This window comes from Chiloscyllium punctatum, chromosome 15 (genome assembly GCF_047496795.1).
Source record: "Chiloscyllium punctatum isolate Juve2018m chromosome 15, sChiPun1.3, whole genome shotgun sequence".
Lineage (NCBI taxonomy): Eukaryota > Metazoa > Chordata > Chondrichthyes > Orectolobiformes > Hemiscylliidae > Chiloscyllium > Chiloscyllium punctatum.
The window spans coordinates 76,203,765-76,223,435 of record NC_092753.1 but is presented as its reverse complement, the minus strand read 5'-3'; the positions used below and the strand labels follow the sequence as shown (position 1 = coordinate 76,223,435).

The 19,671-nt window shown below is 40.5% G+C and overlaps 1 protein-coding gene across 10 annotated transcripts in view; it reads left to right on the top strand.

The window, feature by feature from the left end:
• synj1 (synaptojanin 1) overlaps positions 1-19,671 on the top strand; it is a 99,687-nt gene that overhangs the window by 15,763 nt on the left and 64,253 nt on the right. For all 10 annotated transcript variants that reach the window (XM_072585505.1, XM_072585503.1, XM_072585511.1 and 7 more), the window contains exons 3-8: positions 8,146-8,232; positions 11,424-11,691; positions 12,302-12,527; positions 15,962-16,045; positions 16,791-16,852; positions 17,006-17,102. In XM_072585505.1, coding sequence (XP_072441606.1) covers positions 8,146-8,232; positions 11,424-11,691; positions 12,302-12,527; positions 15,962-16,045; positions 16,791-16,852; positions 17,006-17,102 — 824 coding nt within the window. The remainder of the gene's footprint in view (positions 1-8,145; positions 8,233-11,423; positions 11,692-12,301; positions 12,528-15,961; positions 16,046-16,790; positions 16,853-17,005; positions 17,103-19,671) is intronic.

The following is a 19,671-nucleotide window of genomic DNA, read 5'->3' as shown; positions in this document are numbered from 1 at the left end:
GTCAAGGAACACCTTTTCTTCCAGTTAGGCATTTTATAACTCCCCCCTCCCCTTCCCATTCCCCTGAGCAGATTTCCATTCTTGGCCTCCTCCACCTACACTAGGCCACCTGCAAACTGGAGGAACACCTCATCTTCCACCTCTGGAATCTACAACACGGCATGAACATTGAATTCACCAGTTTCCAAATCGCCACTCCCACCACCCCATCCCAGATCCACCGTCTTGACCTGACCTACCTGTCCTTCCCACAAACCTATCACTCACCACCTACCTTCGCTCACCAATTGCCTATCTTTCCCATAGCCCTGCCCCCATCCTGCCTTCCCCAATTTATCTCTCAACCCCCTTCCCCACCCCAGTCTTGAAACATCAATTCTTTTGCTCCTCTGATCCTACTTTTCCAGTGCCACACTTCATCAACTTTACAGCATGCTGGACTTTACATTCACTCAACAACTTCAGACAACGAATCACTTTTTGTATGTATTTTTCTGCCAGTGTCGGACTGCTTTGTTTTCATAGGTCTGCCTTTATTAAGCAGATTTATCTCTTATTCCACCATTAACGCTGACTCTGGACCAATGCTTTGTTTCTTTGCTACAAGGCAAGAGCGTAATTGATATGTGGAACTTGTTCAAGGAGCAACTATTGAGTGTCCTTGATAAGTACGTACCTATCAGGCAGGGAGGAAAGGGTCGTGTGAAGGAGCCGTGGTTTAATAAGGAGTTGGAATCCCTTGTTAAATGGAAGAGGGCGGCCTTTGTAAAGATGAGGCGTGAAGGTTCAATAGGGGCGATTGAGAGTTATAAGGTAGCCCGGAAGGACCTGAAGAGAGAGCTAAGAGCAGCAAGGAGGGGACATGAAAGGTCCTTAGTTGGTAGGATTAGGGAAAACCCTAAGGCTTTCTATAGGTATGTTAGGAATAAAAGAATGACTAGGGAAGGAATAGGTCCAATCAAGGATAGTAATGGGAAGTTGCGTGTGGAGGCTGAAGAGATTGGGGAGGCGCTGAATGAATACTTTTCGACAGTATTCACTCAGGAACAGGACATTGTTGTCGATATGAATACTGAGGCACGAATAAGTAGAATGGATGGCTTTGAGATATGTAGAGAAGAGGTGTTGGAAATTCTGGCAAGGGTGAAAATAGATAAGTCCCCTGGGCCTGATTGCATTTATCCTAGGATTCTCTGGGAAGCAAGGGAGGAGATTGCAGAGCCATTGGCCTTGATTTTTGTGTCCTCTTTGTCTACAGGAGTAGTGCCAGAGGACTGGAGGCTAGCAAACGTGGTTCCCTTGTTCAAGAAGGGGAGTAGGGATAGTCCTAGTAACTATAGGCCAGTGAGTCTCACTTCTGTTGTGGGCAAAGTCTTAGAGAGAATTATAAGGGATAGGATTTATGCACATCTGGATAAGAATGATGTGATCAAGGATAGTCAGCATGGTTTTGTGAAGGGCAGGTCGTGCCTCACAAACCTTATTGAATTCTTTGAGAAGGTGACGAAGGAGGTAGATGAGGGGAAAGCGGTAGATGTAGTATATATGGATTTTAGTAAGGCGTTTGATAAGGTCCCCCATGGTAGGCTACTGCAGAAAATACAGAGATATGGCATTGAGGGTGAGTTGGAGGTTTGGATTAGGAATTGGCTCTCTGGAAGAAGACAGAGGGTAGTAGTTGATGGCAAAGATTCATCTTGGAGTGCCGTCACTAGTGGTGTTCCGCAAGGATCTGTTTTGGGACCATTGCTGTTTGTCATTTTTATAAATGACCTGGAGGAAGGGTTAGAAGGTTGGGTGAGCAAGTTTGCGGATGATACGAAAGTCGGAGGAGTTGTAGACAGTGAGGAAGGATATGGCAGGTTACAGCGGGATATAGAGAAGCTGCAGAGCTGGGCAGAAAGGTGGCAAATGGAGTTCAATGTAGCTAAGTGTGAAGTGATTCACTTTGGTAAGAGTAATAAAAAGATGGATTACTGGGCTAATGGTAGACTACTTGGTAGTGTGGAAGAGCAGAGGGATCTTGGTGTCCATGTACACAGATCTCTGAAAGTTGCCACCCAGGTAAATAGTGCAGTGAAGAAGGCATATGGCGTACTGGCTTTTATTGGTAGAGGAATTGAGTTCCGGAGTCCTGAGGTCATGCTGCAGTTGTATAAGACTCTGGTGCGGCCGCTTCTGGAATATTGTGTGCAGTTTTGGTCGCCATACTATAGGAAGGATGTGGAGGCACTGGAACGGGTGCAGAGGAGGTTTACCAGGATGTTGCCTGGTATGGTAGGAAGATCCTATGAGGAAAGGCTGAGGCACTTGGGGTTGTTTTCTTTGGAGAAAAGAAGGTTTAGGGGTGATTTGATAGAGGTGTACAAGATGATTAGGGGGTTAGATAGGGTTGACAGTGAGAACCTTTTTCCGCGTATGGAGTCAGCTATTACAAGGGGGCATAGCTTTAAATTAAGGGGGGGTAGATATAGGACTGATGTTAGGGGTAGGTTCTTCACTCAGCGAGTCGTAAGATCATGGAATGCCCTGCCAGTAGCAGTAGTGGACTCTCCCTCTATATGGGTATTTAAGCGGGCATTGGATAGGTATATGGAGGATAGTGGGTTAGTGTAGGTTAGGTGGGCTTTGATCGGCGCAACATCGAGGGCCGAAGGGCCTGTACTGCGCTGTATTGTTCTATGTTCTATGTTCTATGTTCTAACCATTACCATTCTTTCTCTTTTTTGTTCAATAACCATAATTTCATTTAATTTCTTCTTCCTTCCAAGCTAACCCTGACCTTGGTTTTTGGTGAAACAGAAAGTGGTGGAGAAACTCAGCAGATTTGGCAGCATTTATGGAGAGAGAACCATGGTTTGAGTCAGTTATGGTTTTTTGGTATCGCATTTTGTGCTACCTGACCACCACTACACCCCTCTGCTGTTCAGAAGATTGATACATTAACTCTGCGTTCTCTCCATTGATGCTGCTGGACTTGCTGAGTTTCTCCAGCAATTTGTTATTTTTCCCAAGCTGCTTCAATTCTGAAGAATTATCTAATTGGGCTCAAAAGATTAACTGCCTCCACAGATGCTTTCAGGAGAATGGAGTTATTTAAATGGCAGAGCACTTCATGATCCGAATGGTCTAATTTTGCTTCTACATGCTGTGGTCTTGTGGACTTGCATTTTTCTACCCTAGCCGTTTCTACTTAAGTTTCTAGTATCTGCAGTAATTTGTTCTTGTATATTTTTGTTAAAACGGAAGGTTGACACTTCTCAGTCAGTTATGATTGTTCAAAGGCTGAAAGACTTTAGACTTGTAGTATCCTTTCAAGGAAGTGGTGACCATTTGATCTACCTTTTGATCGACATTTGACCATTTGAATTTGTTTCGATGCAATAGACCCTTGGCTGACTGTATCACTTTGTCCAGAAAACATAGCACCAAAGGATTGCATCAAATGGATTGGGTGGCTGACCAGGGAAGAAGAAAACTTCACTTAGCGAGTGGTAAATCACTTGAATGTTAAAACTGAAAGTGTTCATAGATTCAAATTCTAATTGAATAAATCTCATACAGAAAATATGCAATCGTATAATGTCAGTGAGTAGTTTGTGGGCATTGTAAGTGTAATACTTATAATTCAGGAAGGGCAGGTGATTTTTGTTTTTGGATCAACGATGGACTCTCAAAGCTGTCTGCCATAAAGGATTTTCCTGGCCTCCTGCCTGAGCTTGTGAAAAACTAATTGATGGAGTTGCTGACGCATTAAGGCATTAACAGTGCTCTGTCATGCGACTGCAGGTATGTTAGAAGACAAACAACAAGATCTGTCTTGTTTTTTTGTCACTGCAGCAATTTCTATATGGGGAAAGATGATTTAAGAATGCATTTTCAGGCATTCCTTTCATCCAGTATGGCCTATGAACAAAAAGCAGGGTGGTATATAATAGGGAACAGGAGTAGGCCATTCAGCCACTTGAGCTGTTGATTTTGTCACTTGTACTGAAGTACAGTGAAAAGCATTGTTTATAGGCAGATCAGGATAAGCAAGGATGTACAGATCTAAAAGACTTTGGCAGAGGCATACAGGTTACATTACACAGGGTGTGTGCTAGGTGAGATCAGCTTTAGCAAATCAGCGTTACTTGAGGCTAACAAGTCTATTCGTCTGTCTTAAAAACAGCCAGGAAGAAGCTATTCCTGAACCTTCTAGTGTGTGTTCAGGCTTCTGTATCTTCTGCCTGATGGAAGAGATTATAGGCCATCATTACTGGAGTGTGATGGGTCTTTGATGTTAGCTTAATGCCATGGACAGGCAGCCATGTAAATGGAGTCGGTGGATGGAAGATTGACTTCCTCCATGGTCTGTGCTGTCCACAACATCTTCTGTAGTTTCTTAAGGCCCTGGACTGAGCAGTTGCCATACCAGGTCATTATGCACCTAGACAGTATGCTTTCACTGGTCCATCTGTAAAAGTTGGTGGGGATCTTGATGGATGTGCCAAATTTCCTGAGCCACCTGAGGAAGAAGGGGCATTGTTGTGCCTTTTTGACTGTTGCATTTGCATGGAAAGTCCAGGACAAGTTGTCCGTATCGTCACTCCGAGGAACATGACACTATCCACCCTTGCAACCTCAGCTCCTTTGATGGAGATGGGGTCGTGTTCTCCTTCTTTCTTTCTCTCTGAAGTCAACGGTCAGTTTTTTAGTTTAGTTGACATTCAGAAAGAGGTTGTTTTCATTGCACCATGTGCCAAGCCCTCTATTTCTCTTGTGTTTTGATTTGTCATTGTTAGATATATCTCCCACTACGGCGGTGTCATCCGGGAACTTGTCGATGTTGCCAAATTCCAAATGAATGCCAGAGTTGTATGTGTAAAGGGAGAACATTAGGGGGCTGAGGATGCATCCTTGGGGTCTTCAGTATTGAGTGTTATTGTGAACAAGGTGCGGTTGTATATCTTCACTGATTAGTCTGTGTGTCAGAAATCTGAGGATCCTGTGCTGAGGGCGGAGCAAAGACCAAGGTCACGGAGTTTTGAAATTAGTCTGGACGGAATAATAATGGTGGTGTTCCACCGTACAGTGAGATCACAGCCGATTTGTGGTCTAACTCCAGATACCAGGCTTTGGTCCATATACCCTACAACCTTTACTTAACAAAAATTAATCCGGGATTTAGAATACACAACTGATCCAGCATCATTTAGTGGTGAGGCAATGGCTTAGTGGTATTATCATTAGACTATTAATTCAGATGCCCTGGTAATGTTCTGGGGATCTGGATTCAAATCCCACCTGGCATCTGATGGAACTTGAATTCAATAAAAATCTGGAATTAAGAAACTATTGCTGACCATGACCGTTGTTGATCTGATTTTTATTGCCTATATTGGACTTCATTTGCCCATTTATTCTGTATCTTTGTAATTTTCTGCTATCGCTTACATTGTCTACAATGCAACCCAACTTTGTTATCAAATTTTGATATGATTTCCTATGCTATCACCCACTTCATTAATACATAACATGAATAAATCAATGAGTCCCTAACTGGTCCTTGTGAAACATCACTAGTCACATCGTGCCGATTTGAGCACCTACGCATTATCTCTACTTTGTTATCTGCGAGTCAACCAATTTCCCAGCCATGTCAGTAATTTGCACTCGTTTCTGTGGGTTGCTTAGATTAGATATTAGATTAGATTAGATTCCCAACAGTGTGGAAACAGGCCCTTCGGCCCAACAAGTCCACACCGACCCTCCAAAGAGTAACCCACCCAGACCCAGTTCCTTCTGACTAATGCACCTAACACTGAGCAATTTAGCATGGCCAGTTCACCTAACCTGCACATCTTTGGACAGTCGGAGGAAACCCACGCAGACATGGGGAGAATATGCAAACTCAACACAGTTGCCCAAGGCTGGAATCGAGCCTGAGACCCTGGTGCTGTGAGGCAGCAGTGCTAACCACTGAGCCACCTTGCCGCCCTACCTTGATTCAGAGTCTATTATGAGGAATTTTATTGGGTGCCTTCTGGAAGTTCATATAAACAACACCCACAGATATTCCCTTGGCTATTACCTTAGGTCTCTCTTTAAAAAAAAATTCAACGAGATTTGTCAGATATGACTTGCCTGTCATGAATCTATGCTGGCTTTCTCTAATTAATGGCAAATTTTAAAGGTTTTTGGTTACTCCATCTTTGATTACAGAATCCAGTATTTACCCTATCACAGATGTTAGGCTAACTGGTCTGTAATTCCTTAGATTCCCCTTACCCCTTTTTTTTAAAAAGCTGAGTGATGTGCAATTTTCCAATCCAGAGACTGATTCCTGTCCCTAGAGAAACTCTGAAAGATTATATAGTTATGGTATCTGTACAATGTGCTCCCCTACTTTCTTTAACACCCTGATGGAAACTGCCACATCCAAGAGATTTGCACTCTTTACTGCCATTGATTTCCTCAGAACTGATGTTTTATTTTAATTTCTTTTAGTCCCTGACCTTGATCCACTGTTAGTTTTTTCAGGACTTTCAGCATGCTGCCCTCCTTTTCTAATGAAGTAATTATTAAACATGTTTGCCATTTCTCCATGCTACTGACAATATCCCAAATTTCTTCTGAGTACCTGTTTTCCCTTTGTGATGGCTGATTTTGTTGTCCCTAGCAAGTTTCCTTTCAGAATCCCTCTTTAAGCTGCTTTGGAGCTCTTTCCTGGTCTTTGTACCTTTTGAGACTTTTGAGAGGAGGAGATGGGGGGGACTAAATTAGTGGGATCCAAAATCTCCCTTTCCTAAGGGCAGGTTGAGTTACTGAGATAAAGCAGTGGATAGTAGGCCATCAGTGGAGCGGTCAACACAGTCAGCAAGAACTATTAATCATTCATTTATATTCTATGAAGGTGCCTCACTCAGATGCCTGTGGTGTTAATTGATGTGCTTTTAATGCTGAATTTGCTGACTAACAGAAAAAGTAGTTTGAGTTCAGTTCAGAATCATGGGGTTTAGTTCTGAAACACAGTTTCATGTTAGCAGAATGTCTATTCATTTGTGAAGCATTAAAGGTGTTTCAGCAGTCCAGGTTGTGAGGGTTTGTCTAGAAGATTTCAAGCACTCAGAACTGAAAGGAGTCTCTCAATCACCAAAACTGGAGAGAATAAGTTGTCAGAAATTGAAGAGTTAGGATGGGAGTGATACTGCATTAGGGTTGAGAATCTGTAAAGAATATTGTGGGGAATATGAATGAATCTCTTTTGCTTATTGAAAAAAATCTTTCTAACCCTGTGTCCTGTTGCTCCTTTTTATGGAATTAAATTGCATTATTCTGCCTTGCGCAGGCAAATAAAGTAACTTACTGTTGTCGGGATCTTTTAAATTATAGATTATTATTTTCTGTTATTCCTGAAACACATGTGAAATTACTGTACAGTTTTTTGCATATGCTGGAAAGTGCCGAAACATTCATTCATTAATCTTTTCAAATTGAACCAGTTCTGAAAAAATCTTGTTTCCCTTTCCACTGATGTTACTAGACCTACTGAGTTTCTCCGTACTTTGTTTTTATTTCAGATCTCTAGCATTTTGCTTTTATGCAATTGTTACATGTTCATCCACGAATAAGTAATTATTTACACACCACATTTGATAAACCGAGGTACTGGAATGTATGCAGTTTGAACAGTCTAAAAATAAAATGCTTGTTAGTTTTTATTTGATACAATGTTCAGTAATGCAGATGCTTAGAATGATACTTTCTCATGAAAATTTATAAGTAACTTGCAGGTTCCAGCAAGATTTGCAGCTGACTAAAGATTTTTGACATGGAATTACTAGTGTAGTGTAAGAAATATGTCGGTCAACTTGCATTCGTTAAGGTGCCGCAAACAATAATTAAACAAATGATCGAATAATCTGTTTTGTTCAAATTTATTTTGGGTGCGAGCATAATGGAGGTGAGATGCTATCACTGAGCTAAGGCTGATTCCGGAAATTCAAGGAAGGAACCTTCAGGAATATGACTCCCTCCCAAAACTTGGATCTTGCCTTTGCTTGATGGTCTTTTTATTGTGATAGATGAGAAGTTGTGCATATTAAAATTTAACTTAGTGGCATTTCTTACCCAATATTAAGACTTTTATTTTGTTTCATACAGCATCAGCAGAGAAAGAAGCCATCAAAAACATGTACACAAAGCTACTAGATGCATATGGTCTTCTCGGAGTTTTGAGGTTGAACCTTGGTAAGTTGATTAAATGTACAAATATAATTATGAATAATTTCAATATTAGTAATTTTTAGTAGATATAAAAACCATGTTCACAGAGACCATTCCATCTGGGACTCCTTTGTCAGATCCACACTCCCCACTGACCCCATTTCTGCACCAGGCACCTTCCCCTGCCACAGGATGTGCGAAACCTGCAACCATACCTCCTTCCCCCCCCCCCACCTCCATCCAAGGCCCCAAAGGATCATTCCAAATCTGGCTGAGATTTACTTATATATCCTCGAACATTGTTTACTGCATCCATTGCTGTCTGTGGTCTCCTCTACATTGGAGAGACTGAGTGCAAACTTGTGGAATAGTTCAGGGGACATCTCTGGTCTATACGCACCAACCAACTCCACTTTCCGGTGGCCATCCATTTCAACTCCCCTGATGACACATCCAGTCTGGGTCTCCTTCATGGCAAACTGGATGAAGAATACTTCATCTTCCACTGCAGGAGCCTACAACCACACAGCCTCAACATTGAACACCGGTTTCCAAGTCTTCACTAACATCCCCCCGCTCGCCCCAAGCAAAAACCTCTCTTGACTTGATTTACCTGTCCATTTTCCTTCCCACCTATCCGGTCCACACTTCCCACTGATCTATCACAATCACCTCCTATCTTTTGCCCACCTATCGTCGCCCACCTACCTTTACCGTAGCCCCATTCCCTTCCCAGTCTTGATCCAGGATTATACCTGAAATGTTGACTCTTTTGTTCCTCAAACGCTGCCTGACCTGCTGTGCCTTTTCCAGTGACACACTTTATTGACTTTGACTGACTCTCCAGCATCTGCAATCCTCACTATCTCCTAACCCTATTTCTCATCAATAATATGTTGAAGCATTTTTTTGTCTTATAGTACTTTGCTGCTTGTCATTGATGTGCAACTATCCTTAATCTGAGGATTTGGGTTGGGTTTTACTTTAATGTCCATGCTTCTTGAAGGCCTTCAGCTAAATTCTCTATTGATATAATGCTCTTGCAAATGTTTGAATTTAAATTGAATGACTCAAAGCATCGTTTTTTTTTGGGAAAGACTATCCTTAAAACTTTTCATTTCGTTTTTCATTATTTTTCTCTTCTGCTGAAGGGATTAACCTCTTGCTGTGAGGCAGTATGCTTCCATTGGCACCAAGCCAAGTATCATGTTAAAGTGGCTGCTATTTGCACAGACCTTGGATACTGGCAGATTAAGTGGCATTGCTGCAAGAATCATTCCATCCTCACTGAATTTTTCCTTGTATATTTTTAACATGGGGGCACAAAAGAGAAATCAGGAACATGTGTTAATTTTCCTTTTTATTATTATGTGGCCTATCCATAATTGCCCTTAAAGAGCTTCTGCCTTGAACTGCTGCAGTGCAACTGATATGAGTGATTTGCTAGGCCCCTTGAAAGGACAGTTTATAGTTAGCCACATTTCTATGCATCTGGAGTGTGATGTAGGCCAGGCATCTAAAAATACAAATTAGGAGTAGAAGCAAGCCATTCAGTCTTAAGCCTGCTCTGTCATTCAGTACATTTGTGCCTGAACTGTTAGTGTTTTGAACTCCATGTACTATCTACCCTTGAATAAAGGTAGATTCTCGTTAGGTAACGAAATCAATCTATCTCTGTCTTAAATGTATTAAATGATCCTCACCTTGAGGCAGTGTGTTCTGAATTCTCTCAACCCTGAGAAATAACTTTTCCTAATCTCTGTCCTAAAGGGCAGCTCCTGTGATAGGGTTAGGGAAGTTACACATGGAGCCACCTTTCCAAGTCTACCTTGTTAAGACCATTAAAGATCTTATAAGTGTTAATTAACTCACTCCTTTTTCTTAATTTCAGTAGAAAGAAACCCAGACCATGCAAGGCTGGGAGATTTCCTTGTCTAAAGAGTACTTGTGAACCAGATGGAATGTTATAGTAACTGATAACTTCATTGCACCATTATAGAAACTTGACTTCAATTCCATATTTCATTAATTGAATTTGAATTCCATCAGCTGACATGGTTGTCTGCTGACATTCCCCTGGGCTTCTCGGCAATTTGTCTAGTGACAATACCACTGTGCTGCGATCTCACTCTTTAATGTAGAGGAGCCATGGTTAACAACAGCATCTCAAACAAAGGCAAATCAAGCCGTGACCCATGATATTCCCCCCTATTGCTGAATTCCCCCCATCAACGTTCTGCTGGGTACCATTGAGCAGAATCTGAACTGGACCAGCCACACAGTAGCTACAAGAGCGAGTCAGAGGCTAGGAATCCTGCTGTGAGTAACTTGATGCCTGATTCCCCAAAGCCTGTGCACCATTGTCAGACCAAAACTAAGGGCTGTGATGGAATACACTCTCTACTTGCTGAATGAGAGCAACATCAATATTGAAGAAACTTGACACTATTCAGGATAAGAGTCTGCTTAATTGGCACCTATGTCCTCAAACATTTTTCTCCATCAGCACTGATACACTTTGCTACAATGCATCATCTAGAAGATGCACTGCATAAATTCACCAAGGCTGCTTAGACAGCACCCTCTAAACCCACAACCATTTCCATCTGGAAGGGCAAGGCCTGTTGATGCACCACTGTTTGCGGTGTTCTCTCCAAGTCATCATGACTTGGAACTGTGTTGGTGCACTTTCACTATTGTTGAGTCAAAGTGCTGAAACTTACTTCCTGACAGCACTGTGACTGCCCCAAATGGACTGCAGCGGTCAAGAAGACAGCTCACTACCACCTTTTCAAGGACTAGTAAGGATGAGTAATAAATGCTGGCCCAGCCAGTGAAACCCACATCCACCGAATGATTTTTTTTAAAAAAACATGGACTTAATAGTATCTCAGCCTCCAGTTATGACTTTTATTCCATTTAACGTAATGTCTTGCCTAAATAAAATAGTTAATGTTGAATTTCAGTCCCCTTTTTTCTAATTATTTCATCTCAACTGCTGCATTAATGTTTTCAGAATAGATTTAAAATAGTACTCTTTTAACAACAGACAAGCAAACCTTCAAAATAAATTTTAATCTAATTAATGTGCACCTAGGACAGTATTCCTAACAGTTGAACTAAGTTTGGAATCTCACATTACAACTGAAATACAAATGTCTAATTGCACCACTTTACAACCTCAACAAAATTTTTAGTGCACTTTTTTTTTGCAGGTGACAACATGTTGCATTACCTTGTGCTGGTGACTGGCTGTATGTCCGTGGGGAAGATACAAGATTCTGAAGTCTTCAGAGTCACCTCTACTGAATTTATTTCTCTTCAAAATGAGCCTTCAGATGAGGAACGTATCTCTGAAGTAAGGAAGGTGTTGAATTCTGGAAGCTTCTATTTTGCTTGGTCTTCCAGTGGTGTCAGTCTAGACTTGAGCCTGAATGCCCATCGTAGAATGCAAGAGCATACAACAGATAACCGTTTTTTTTGGTGAGTTGAAGGTTTATTTTTAATGCTTGCGTTGGAAACAATGCATCATTAGAGATTGGTTATAATATTTTTGATGCAATGTTCTTTCATTTAAAAATGTAGGAATCATAAGATACATTGTTTACTAAATTCGCATTAGAGTCATAGAGATGTACAGCATGGAAACAGACCCTTCAGTCTAACCCGTCCATGCCGACCAGATATCCCAACCCAATCTAGTCCCACCTGCCAGCACCTGGCCCATATCCCTCCAAACCCTTTCTATTTATATACCCATCCAAATGCCTCTTAAATGTTGCAATTGTACCAGCCTCCACCACATCCTCTGGCAGCTCATTCTATACACGTACCATGAATAACTTGGACAAATTCAGGTCCCAGCTTTTTTGAAACCTAAACTTTTAAAGACTTGTATATCCAGGGCATGCAAGTCAAATTTTTCAGTAGTGTGAATCTTAAGTCTTCCAAATGACCAGAAAGCTGTATAAGTTACTTTGCCATAAGTAAAATGTAGTTATGTTTTAAAATAGCTTCTTAGACTTTAGTTATCTGAAGTTTTGATTTAGAAATGTGAATACTGACCAAAGTTTCCTACTCTTACGTTATACAGGAACCAGTCATTACACTTGCACCTGAAGCATTATGATGTGAATTGTGATGAATGGGCGTTGAGACTCATGTGTGGAGGAGTGGAGATCAGGACTATCTATGCTGCTCACAAACAAGCAAAAGCTTGCTTGATTTCACGGCTCAGCTGTGAAAGAGCAGGGACCAGGTTCAATGTGCGAGGAACAAATGATGATGGACAAGTAGCTAATTTTGTTGAAACTGAGCAGGTACAATATTTTTGAGTCAGTCTATTGTTTAAACCATCCCCATTTGATTCATATTACTAGTAACCGGTTAATGAGAGTTACACAGCAACAAAGAAATTAAATTTTTAACATTATTAGTCATAACCCAAATGTTTTTTGAATTTTGGAGAGCTAATCCTCAAAACAATCTGCGTAAAAACCCTATAACGAATGAATTCAGTAACTGACAGGACCTTTTGTATACCTTGAAGATCAAATCAGCCACCCACTCATACTAACAAAGGCTCCAACAGGAATCCATCCTCATGCTACCCTTCTTCAACATAAAAACTAGTAACCTTCCTCTCTGAGTTGCAACTCAGTGCTTGCTGATGACGTGGCTGTGACGTTCCAGGCTAAAGAAATTAAGGGCATTGAGAGAAAACTCAGAGGATCTGTGTTCTGGATACCTACTTCAGAAAATAGACTAAGCATTGTCGAGACTTGTTAGGGCATTCCATCTGAACAGTTTGAAGGTCAGTGAAAAACATCATGTTCAGTTTTGTAACTGACCACTTGTGCAAGACCTAAAGTCAGCATATTTTGGCAAAAAAATTGATGTATTTACCTGTTGGCAATACCTTCAGGACACTGAAGCCAAGATGAAGATGCACATTAACTTTATGTACGCTGGTGGGTAACATTTTGGAACATTAGAGCCAACACACTACTTCAGTAGTGCTGGGTCTACCAAAAGCAGCGTACCAGTATTTAACCTAGCCCAGGAACTACCACAAAAATGTGGTAGATGTTCACTTCAGGAAGGTGAAGTGGATTATTTCAGGGATGTTGAGACCAGTGTGGCTGTATTAGCTTCCTGTGCTAACACATTCAACTTCCTATGTTTATTCCTATTCCAATTGGTGCAGTATCTTAAAAGCAACCCAAACACTGATTTGAAATCTTGCAATTTCCTACTGGAATCACTCCACACCCTATACTATAATAGTGAGGACTGCAGATGCTGGAAAGCCAGTCAAAAGATGTGGTGCTGGAATAGCAAAGTGGGTCAGGCAGCATCTGAGGAGCAGGAGAGTTGATGTTTTGGGCATAAGCCTTTCAGGAATTCTCAGATTAATGACAGCCTATCTGTTGATAGTGATTGGGATCTGATCGGGAGCAGATATAATAAACCGCAAGTTGGTAACTGACTCAAGTGGTGAAGTTGCAGATTTCGACTTCCCACAGAAAATCTGAACTATCTGCAACAACTTGAGGATGTACCAAAGAAGATGTGGCCTGTCAGTCTACAAGTGAAATATAAAGAACAATTAAATTGGGCCATCATCTAAAAGGTGACCTTCTGCCCTGAGAGATCCATTCTTGATGGCATTGCCACCATTCATGGTGTGTCAGCTGAAGCAATTGAGTGAATTATTGAACTCCAGTATCGTTAGGGATAAAGAAATCAAAATCTGTTTTGTGAAAATGGTTGGATATCTAAAGCTGGGATCTGAAGAAAGAAATGGTACTGATGTAGTGTTTACCATCACCACTGGATGTCTGTGGTTTACAGACAATGAAGTACTTTGACAGTACTTCAGAATGTTTCAGTGTAGGAACTTAAAAGTCAGAAGTAAAATTAAAAATGACCATGTCCCTCCTATGATTTTAGTGCTGTTTATGTTGTGACCATTTACCTCCTTTAATATTATGAGCTATTTTCTTTCCAGTGCTAATACTATAGGAATGAAACTAATGAGTTTGTTAACATCCCCTCCCCCACTAACATCAGTGTTCACCCATCTCCCTTTTCCTTGCATGGCAAAAGTGCTAAATATATTTTCAACAAAATCATTACAAATAATAATATTATAGGAGGAATATGATTGTACTAGAGAGGGGGCAGAGGAGATTTGTCAGACTGTTACCTAGGGTAGTGTTTAGTTCTGAAGAGAGATTGGATAGACCGAGGTTGTTTTCCTTTGAGTAGAGGAGACTGAGCAGGGACATAATTAACATTAGAGTGCAGACGGTAAGAAACTTTTCTTCGTAATAGAGGGATCAATGACCGGGGTATAAGTTTAAGCTAGGGATCAGAAAGTTTAGTGGAGATGTGAAAAACACTTTTTTTTTCCACCCAGAAGCTGGTGAGAATCTGGAACTTACTGCATATAGGATTAATGAAGTAGAAACCTTCATTGTATTTAAGAAATATTAATATATGCACTTGTATGCAAGGCTATGGACCAAGTGTTGGAAAATGGGCTTAGAATTGTTAGGTTCTTGTTTTTAATGTGGCCTTGATGAGTCAAACAGTTGTTCTGTGTTGTCGACCTTGATGACTGACCCTATTCCCTTCTGCAGTCACATACATTGTCATAACGGTAAAAATACAATTTCCTTGTTTGGTATACAATTTGCAGCACAAACAGACTGATGTGACCGACTGATTTATGTCATGTCCCACGCAAGCATTTTTTATTTGCAGTCCAGTGATTTGGCGTTAGTGTAGTCATGAAAGACATAGTGTAAGTGCAAGTCTCTTTCTTTATTCAACCTTTGACTGTGTTGATTCTTTGGAGGAAATTGAGCAGAGTGGGCCCTAGGGTTTAGGAGAATGAGAATATCGAAATAAATCATGGTTCTGAGGGGGCTGAAGATGAAAAATATTTGAAGGTTGTGTATCTTTGACAACCTTCTGAGAAGATATCAACATCAGCTGCTGAATGTACATTAGATCGGAGGTTGATAGCTTTGAAAAATAAAGGAAGTTGGTGATATGGAAAATAGGCAGACAAATTAAATTATCTATAAGTTATGATGTGTCATGAAATGGAGTAGGTGTGAAATGCCAGGCAGCCCACTCCTATTTCTCATGTCCTACTGTTCTAATCAGCATAACATTCTGTCATGATTTGGAGATGCCGATGTTGGACTGGGGTGTTAAAAGTTTAAAATCACACAACATCAGGTTATAGAGCTTCTAATTAAACCTGTTGGACTATAACCTGATGTTGTGTGATTTTTAAATTTTTTTTCTGTTTTTAGATTCCCCTTTAAAGCGTTTCAATGCTGTTACACTCAAAGGTTCCTTATGGTAACAATTACCATATTTTGAGCATGCTGTATATTAAGATTGAGGAGTCCAATCTCTTCAGGAAGAAAAATGTGTCTTCTGGAGTTAGCACGATGGACTAATGAGGATATTATGGATTTTTCCCTATTTGGTTCACATTCCGTTTCCAAATTTTTCACTCTTCGTGGCAATGCAGAGAATAACATGCCCCTGATATCAAGATAGAAGTGGATATGTCTATCTAATGGCATCAAAAACCCATTTAATTAAATTAGTTTCTGCATTATTTTCTTCATTGCACTTGAGGATAAGACTAAAGGCATTTGAACAATAGTCGGGAATTGTATTTAAACTATTATTCATCTTGATTAGTAATAGAGTACATATTTTCCCACAGGTAATATTCCTAGATGATTGTGTGTCCTCCTTTATCCAGATTCGAGGTTCTGTCCCATTGTTCTGGGAACAACCAGGTCTTCAGGTTAGTCTTTTAAAATTATGCAGATTCTTGTTTTATTTACAGTTTTATCTAAATTTTATCAATTTAGATCTTGCATTAAGCTATTGAGTCATTTTTTTTCTACTAAGATTTTAATTTTCAATATCTGCTTTGATTACGATGATAAGTGATGTATTTCAAATGAAAAAAGATGTGGGATTGAACCTCTGAAACTTTTGGCATTGATTGCTGGAGTGAATAATGATAAACAATTTCATTACGGGAAGCACATACAGCAGTTCAATATTACTGCTTATTTTGAGGTATGGTTTGCCCTGAAGAAACCCTCAGCAAACCAGAGACATTTCTAACTGCCCCATCTCTATGTAAGTAAGCAATATCCTAGAAGGGATTAGCAGAGATGCTTTTTAAGAAAACAATAAAGACTAAGTTTTGAAGTATTCATTTGTAAACAACTATCATACTTGATGAAAGACTGTTAAAACTTAGCACATTTTGAGGTTAGAGGACTGAGAAAACTTGGACAGTTGATAGCTGGTTTTCAAAGCAAGGGAACTGGTGATTTTGCGGTCAGCCTTTCCTATATTCAGTCAATAATCTGTTGAGGAAAGTGCTTAACTACTTAGTTGAAGTTGAGTCCCGAAATACAGTATTTATTTCTCTTTTTGAGTTTTCTTTCTTCAATTTTTCCATGTGATTTAGTTGTTATCTTTGCATTATTTCAATTTAACAATTGTTCAAATTCTTTTGTGTAACTTGTGTACAGGTTGGGTCCCATCGTGTGCGAATGTCCAGAGGCTTTGAAGCCAATGCACCTGCTTTTGATAGGTATGGAGTTTGCTTTCAGCAGTGATTGCTATCATGATTGAGTTGCAGTAACTTTGTCTTTTTGCAAAGAGTTCCTGATGTTCAAGGTTTATGTTGAAAACTAATCTTGCACGTCTCCATTTCCTGAATATAATTTGTTTTGAACTTTTACAGACATTTTAGAACAATGAAAAAGCTATACGGAAAGCAAACTATAATCAATTTGCTAGGAGTAAAAGAAGGAGAGCACATGCTCAGTAAAGCATTTCAAGTAAGTGACTGTACTTGACTGTTTCTTTATATTTGTTCCTGGGATATGAGAGTCACTAATAAGGCGAGACTTTATCGTCCGTCCCTCAGTGCCCTTGAAGGTTGTGGTTCACAGGGATTAGTGACAGACCTGAGTTTGGTGACTGGTGAGTAAGGTTAGTCTCTAGTTTCACTTAGTGCCAGGGCTTTGTATATGAGGGAATTTATTAGATATGTCCAGTGTGTTTTTTTTTTCTTTTGAAACAATATGTAAATAGTCCAACTAAGGAAGGGGCCATACTATTCCAGATTGGGGAATGAGCCCGTCCAGTTGATAAAAGTTTTGATGGGAGAACATTTCAGGAACAGTGATCATAAGTTTTAAGTTACTTATGAATAAGGCTAAAAATATTCCTTGGATGAAAAACTGGGGGAAGGTTAACTATATCAGAATATTAAGCAGGAACTGGGGAATATAGATTGGGGGAGGTTGTTTAAAGGTAAATCCACATCTACCATGTGGGAATCTTTTTGAAGACCCAGTTGATTTAGAGTGCAGGACCAGCATGTGAATGATAAGGATAATGGTAAGATACAATGATAAGGACAGCAAAATTTGGATGCTTGGATGAGAAATTAAGAGCTTAGTCCAAAAGAAAAAGAAGGTATACATAAGGTCTAGGAAACTGAAGACAGAGCCCTCAATCAATATGAAGACAGCAGGGAATAACTCAAAACAGTTAGGGCTAAAAGGTATAAATAAAATGTCTTTAGCAAACAGGATTAAGGAAAGTCCCCAAAGCATTTTGTCTGTTGAAGAGCAAGAAGGTAGATGGGAAAGAGTAGGTGCACTTTCAGACAAAGGAGGGAATTTATTCCTGGAGCTGGAAGAACTAGGTGAGGTCCTTAATGAATACTTTGCATTGGTATTCATAAAGGGGGGAGGGGTGTGGAGGTTGGTGAGTCTGTTGAGGGATATGTTGATATTCTAGGGCATGTCAATATAAGAAAAGATGGTGTTGGGTCTTTGAAAAGCATTAAGTTAGGCAAGTCAGGATGTGATTGAATACTTTCCACTTGCCTGGATGAGTGTAGCCCCAAAACACTCAAGAAGATTGACAACATCCAGAATAAAGCAGCCCACTTGATTTGGCACAACATCCATTCCCTCCATCACCCATGCTCAGTAGCAGTAGTGTGTACTACCTACAAGATGCACTGTAGAAATTCACCAACGAACTTCAGACAGCACCTTCCAAACCTATGACCATTCCATCTAGAAGAACAAGAGCAGCAGAACACCACCACCAAATACTCAACACGCCCAGAGATTCTCGCCACCCTACCATACATCAAATAATGACGACCAGACTACTCCACATCATAGTAATCCACAAACCTAACACCACACTGAAATAGCTCCTGAGGAATTTAAAGAACCCTGTACCAACAACCAGTGGAACAACTGCAAAATATCCTGCAAGGACTGCAACAAAGATTACATTGGGCAAACAGGCAAGAAGCTAGCCACCCGGATGCATGAGCACCAACTAGCCACCAAAGGACATGACCAACTATCACTAGTATTCATGCACACAGATGCATCTGTTTGTTGTGGTAGGTGATATGACTTCTGGCTCTGTTTCTGAGGGGTTGGTAAATTGGGTCCAAATCTATATGTTTGTTAATGAAGTTCCAGTTTGAATGCCAGGCCCCTTGGAATTCCTGTGCGTGTCTTTGTTGAGCCTGTCCCAGGACGGATGTATTGTCCCAGTCAAACTTCATAAACATATAGATTTGGACCACATTTACCAACCCCTCAGAAACAGAGACCGATAAATAGCAAGCAGGACAGAGTGCCAACATGTCATCGGATGCTGACTGATGATATTATCTAGCATGGTGACAAAATATCTGAGAACAAATCTACCAGCTAAGCAAGCAAACTTACAACCTGAGCTACAAATCTTCTCCAAAATTGCAACCACCACCTTAAAGTTCCCCTCCAAGCCACTCACCATCCTGACTTGGAAATGTATCATTGTTCCTTGAGTGTCTTTGGGTCAAAATCCTGGAATTTCCTCCTTTTAATAGCATTGTGGGTCAACGCACAGCAAATGGACTGCAGCGGTTCCAGAAGGCTGTTCACTCTCACCTTCTCAAGCGCAACTAGAGGCAGGCAATAAATGCTAGTCAGCCAGCAAACCCCACATTTCACAAATGAGTTTAAAAAACAAAAATGTCCCCAGGACCTGATTGGGATCTATTCCAGAATGCTGAGGCAGGCAGATTAGGAAATTGCTGGTGCCTTCTATGAAATCTTTATATCCCCTCTAGTTACAGGAGAGGTTCCAAAAGAGTGGAGAATAGCCAATGTTGTTCCTTTGCTTAAGGGCAGCAGGGATAATCTGGGAAATTACAGCTGGTGAACTTTAAGTCAACGTTAGAGAAACTATTGGAGAAGATTCCTAGCACTAGGAGTCACTCACATTTTGAAAAATAGGGACTTATTCCTGATATGTAGCATGTCTTTGTGCAAGGAAGGTCATGTCTCCCAAACTTGAATGAATTTTTTGAGGAAGTCCAAGGAT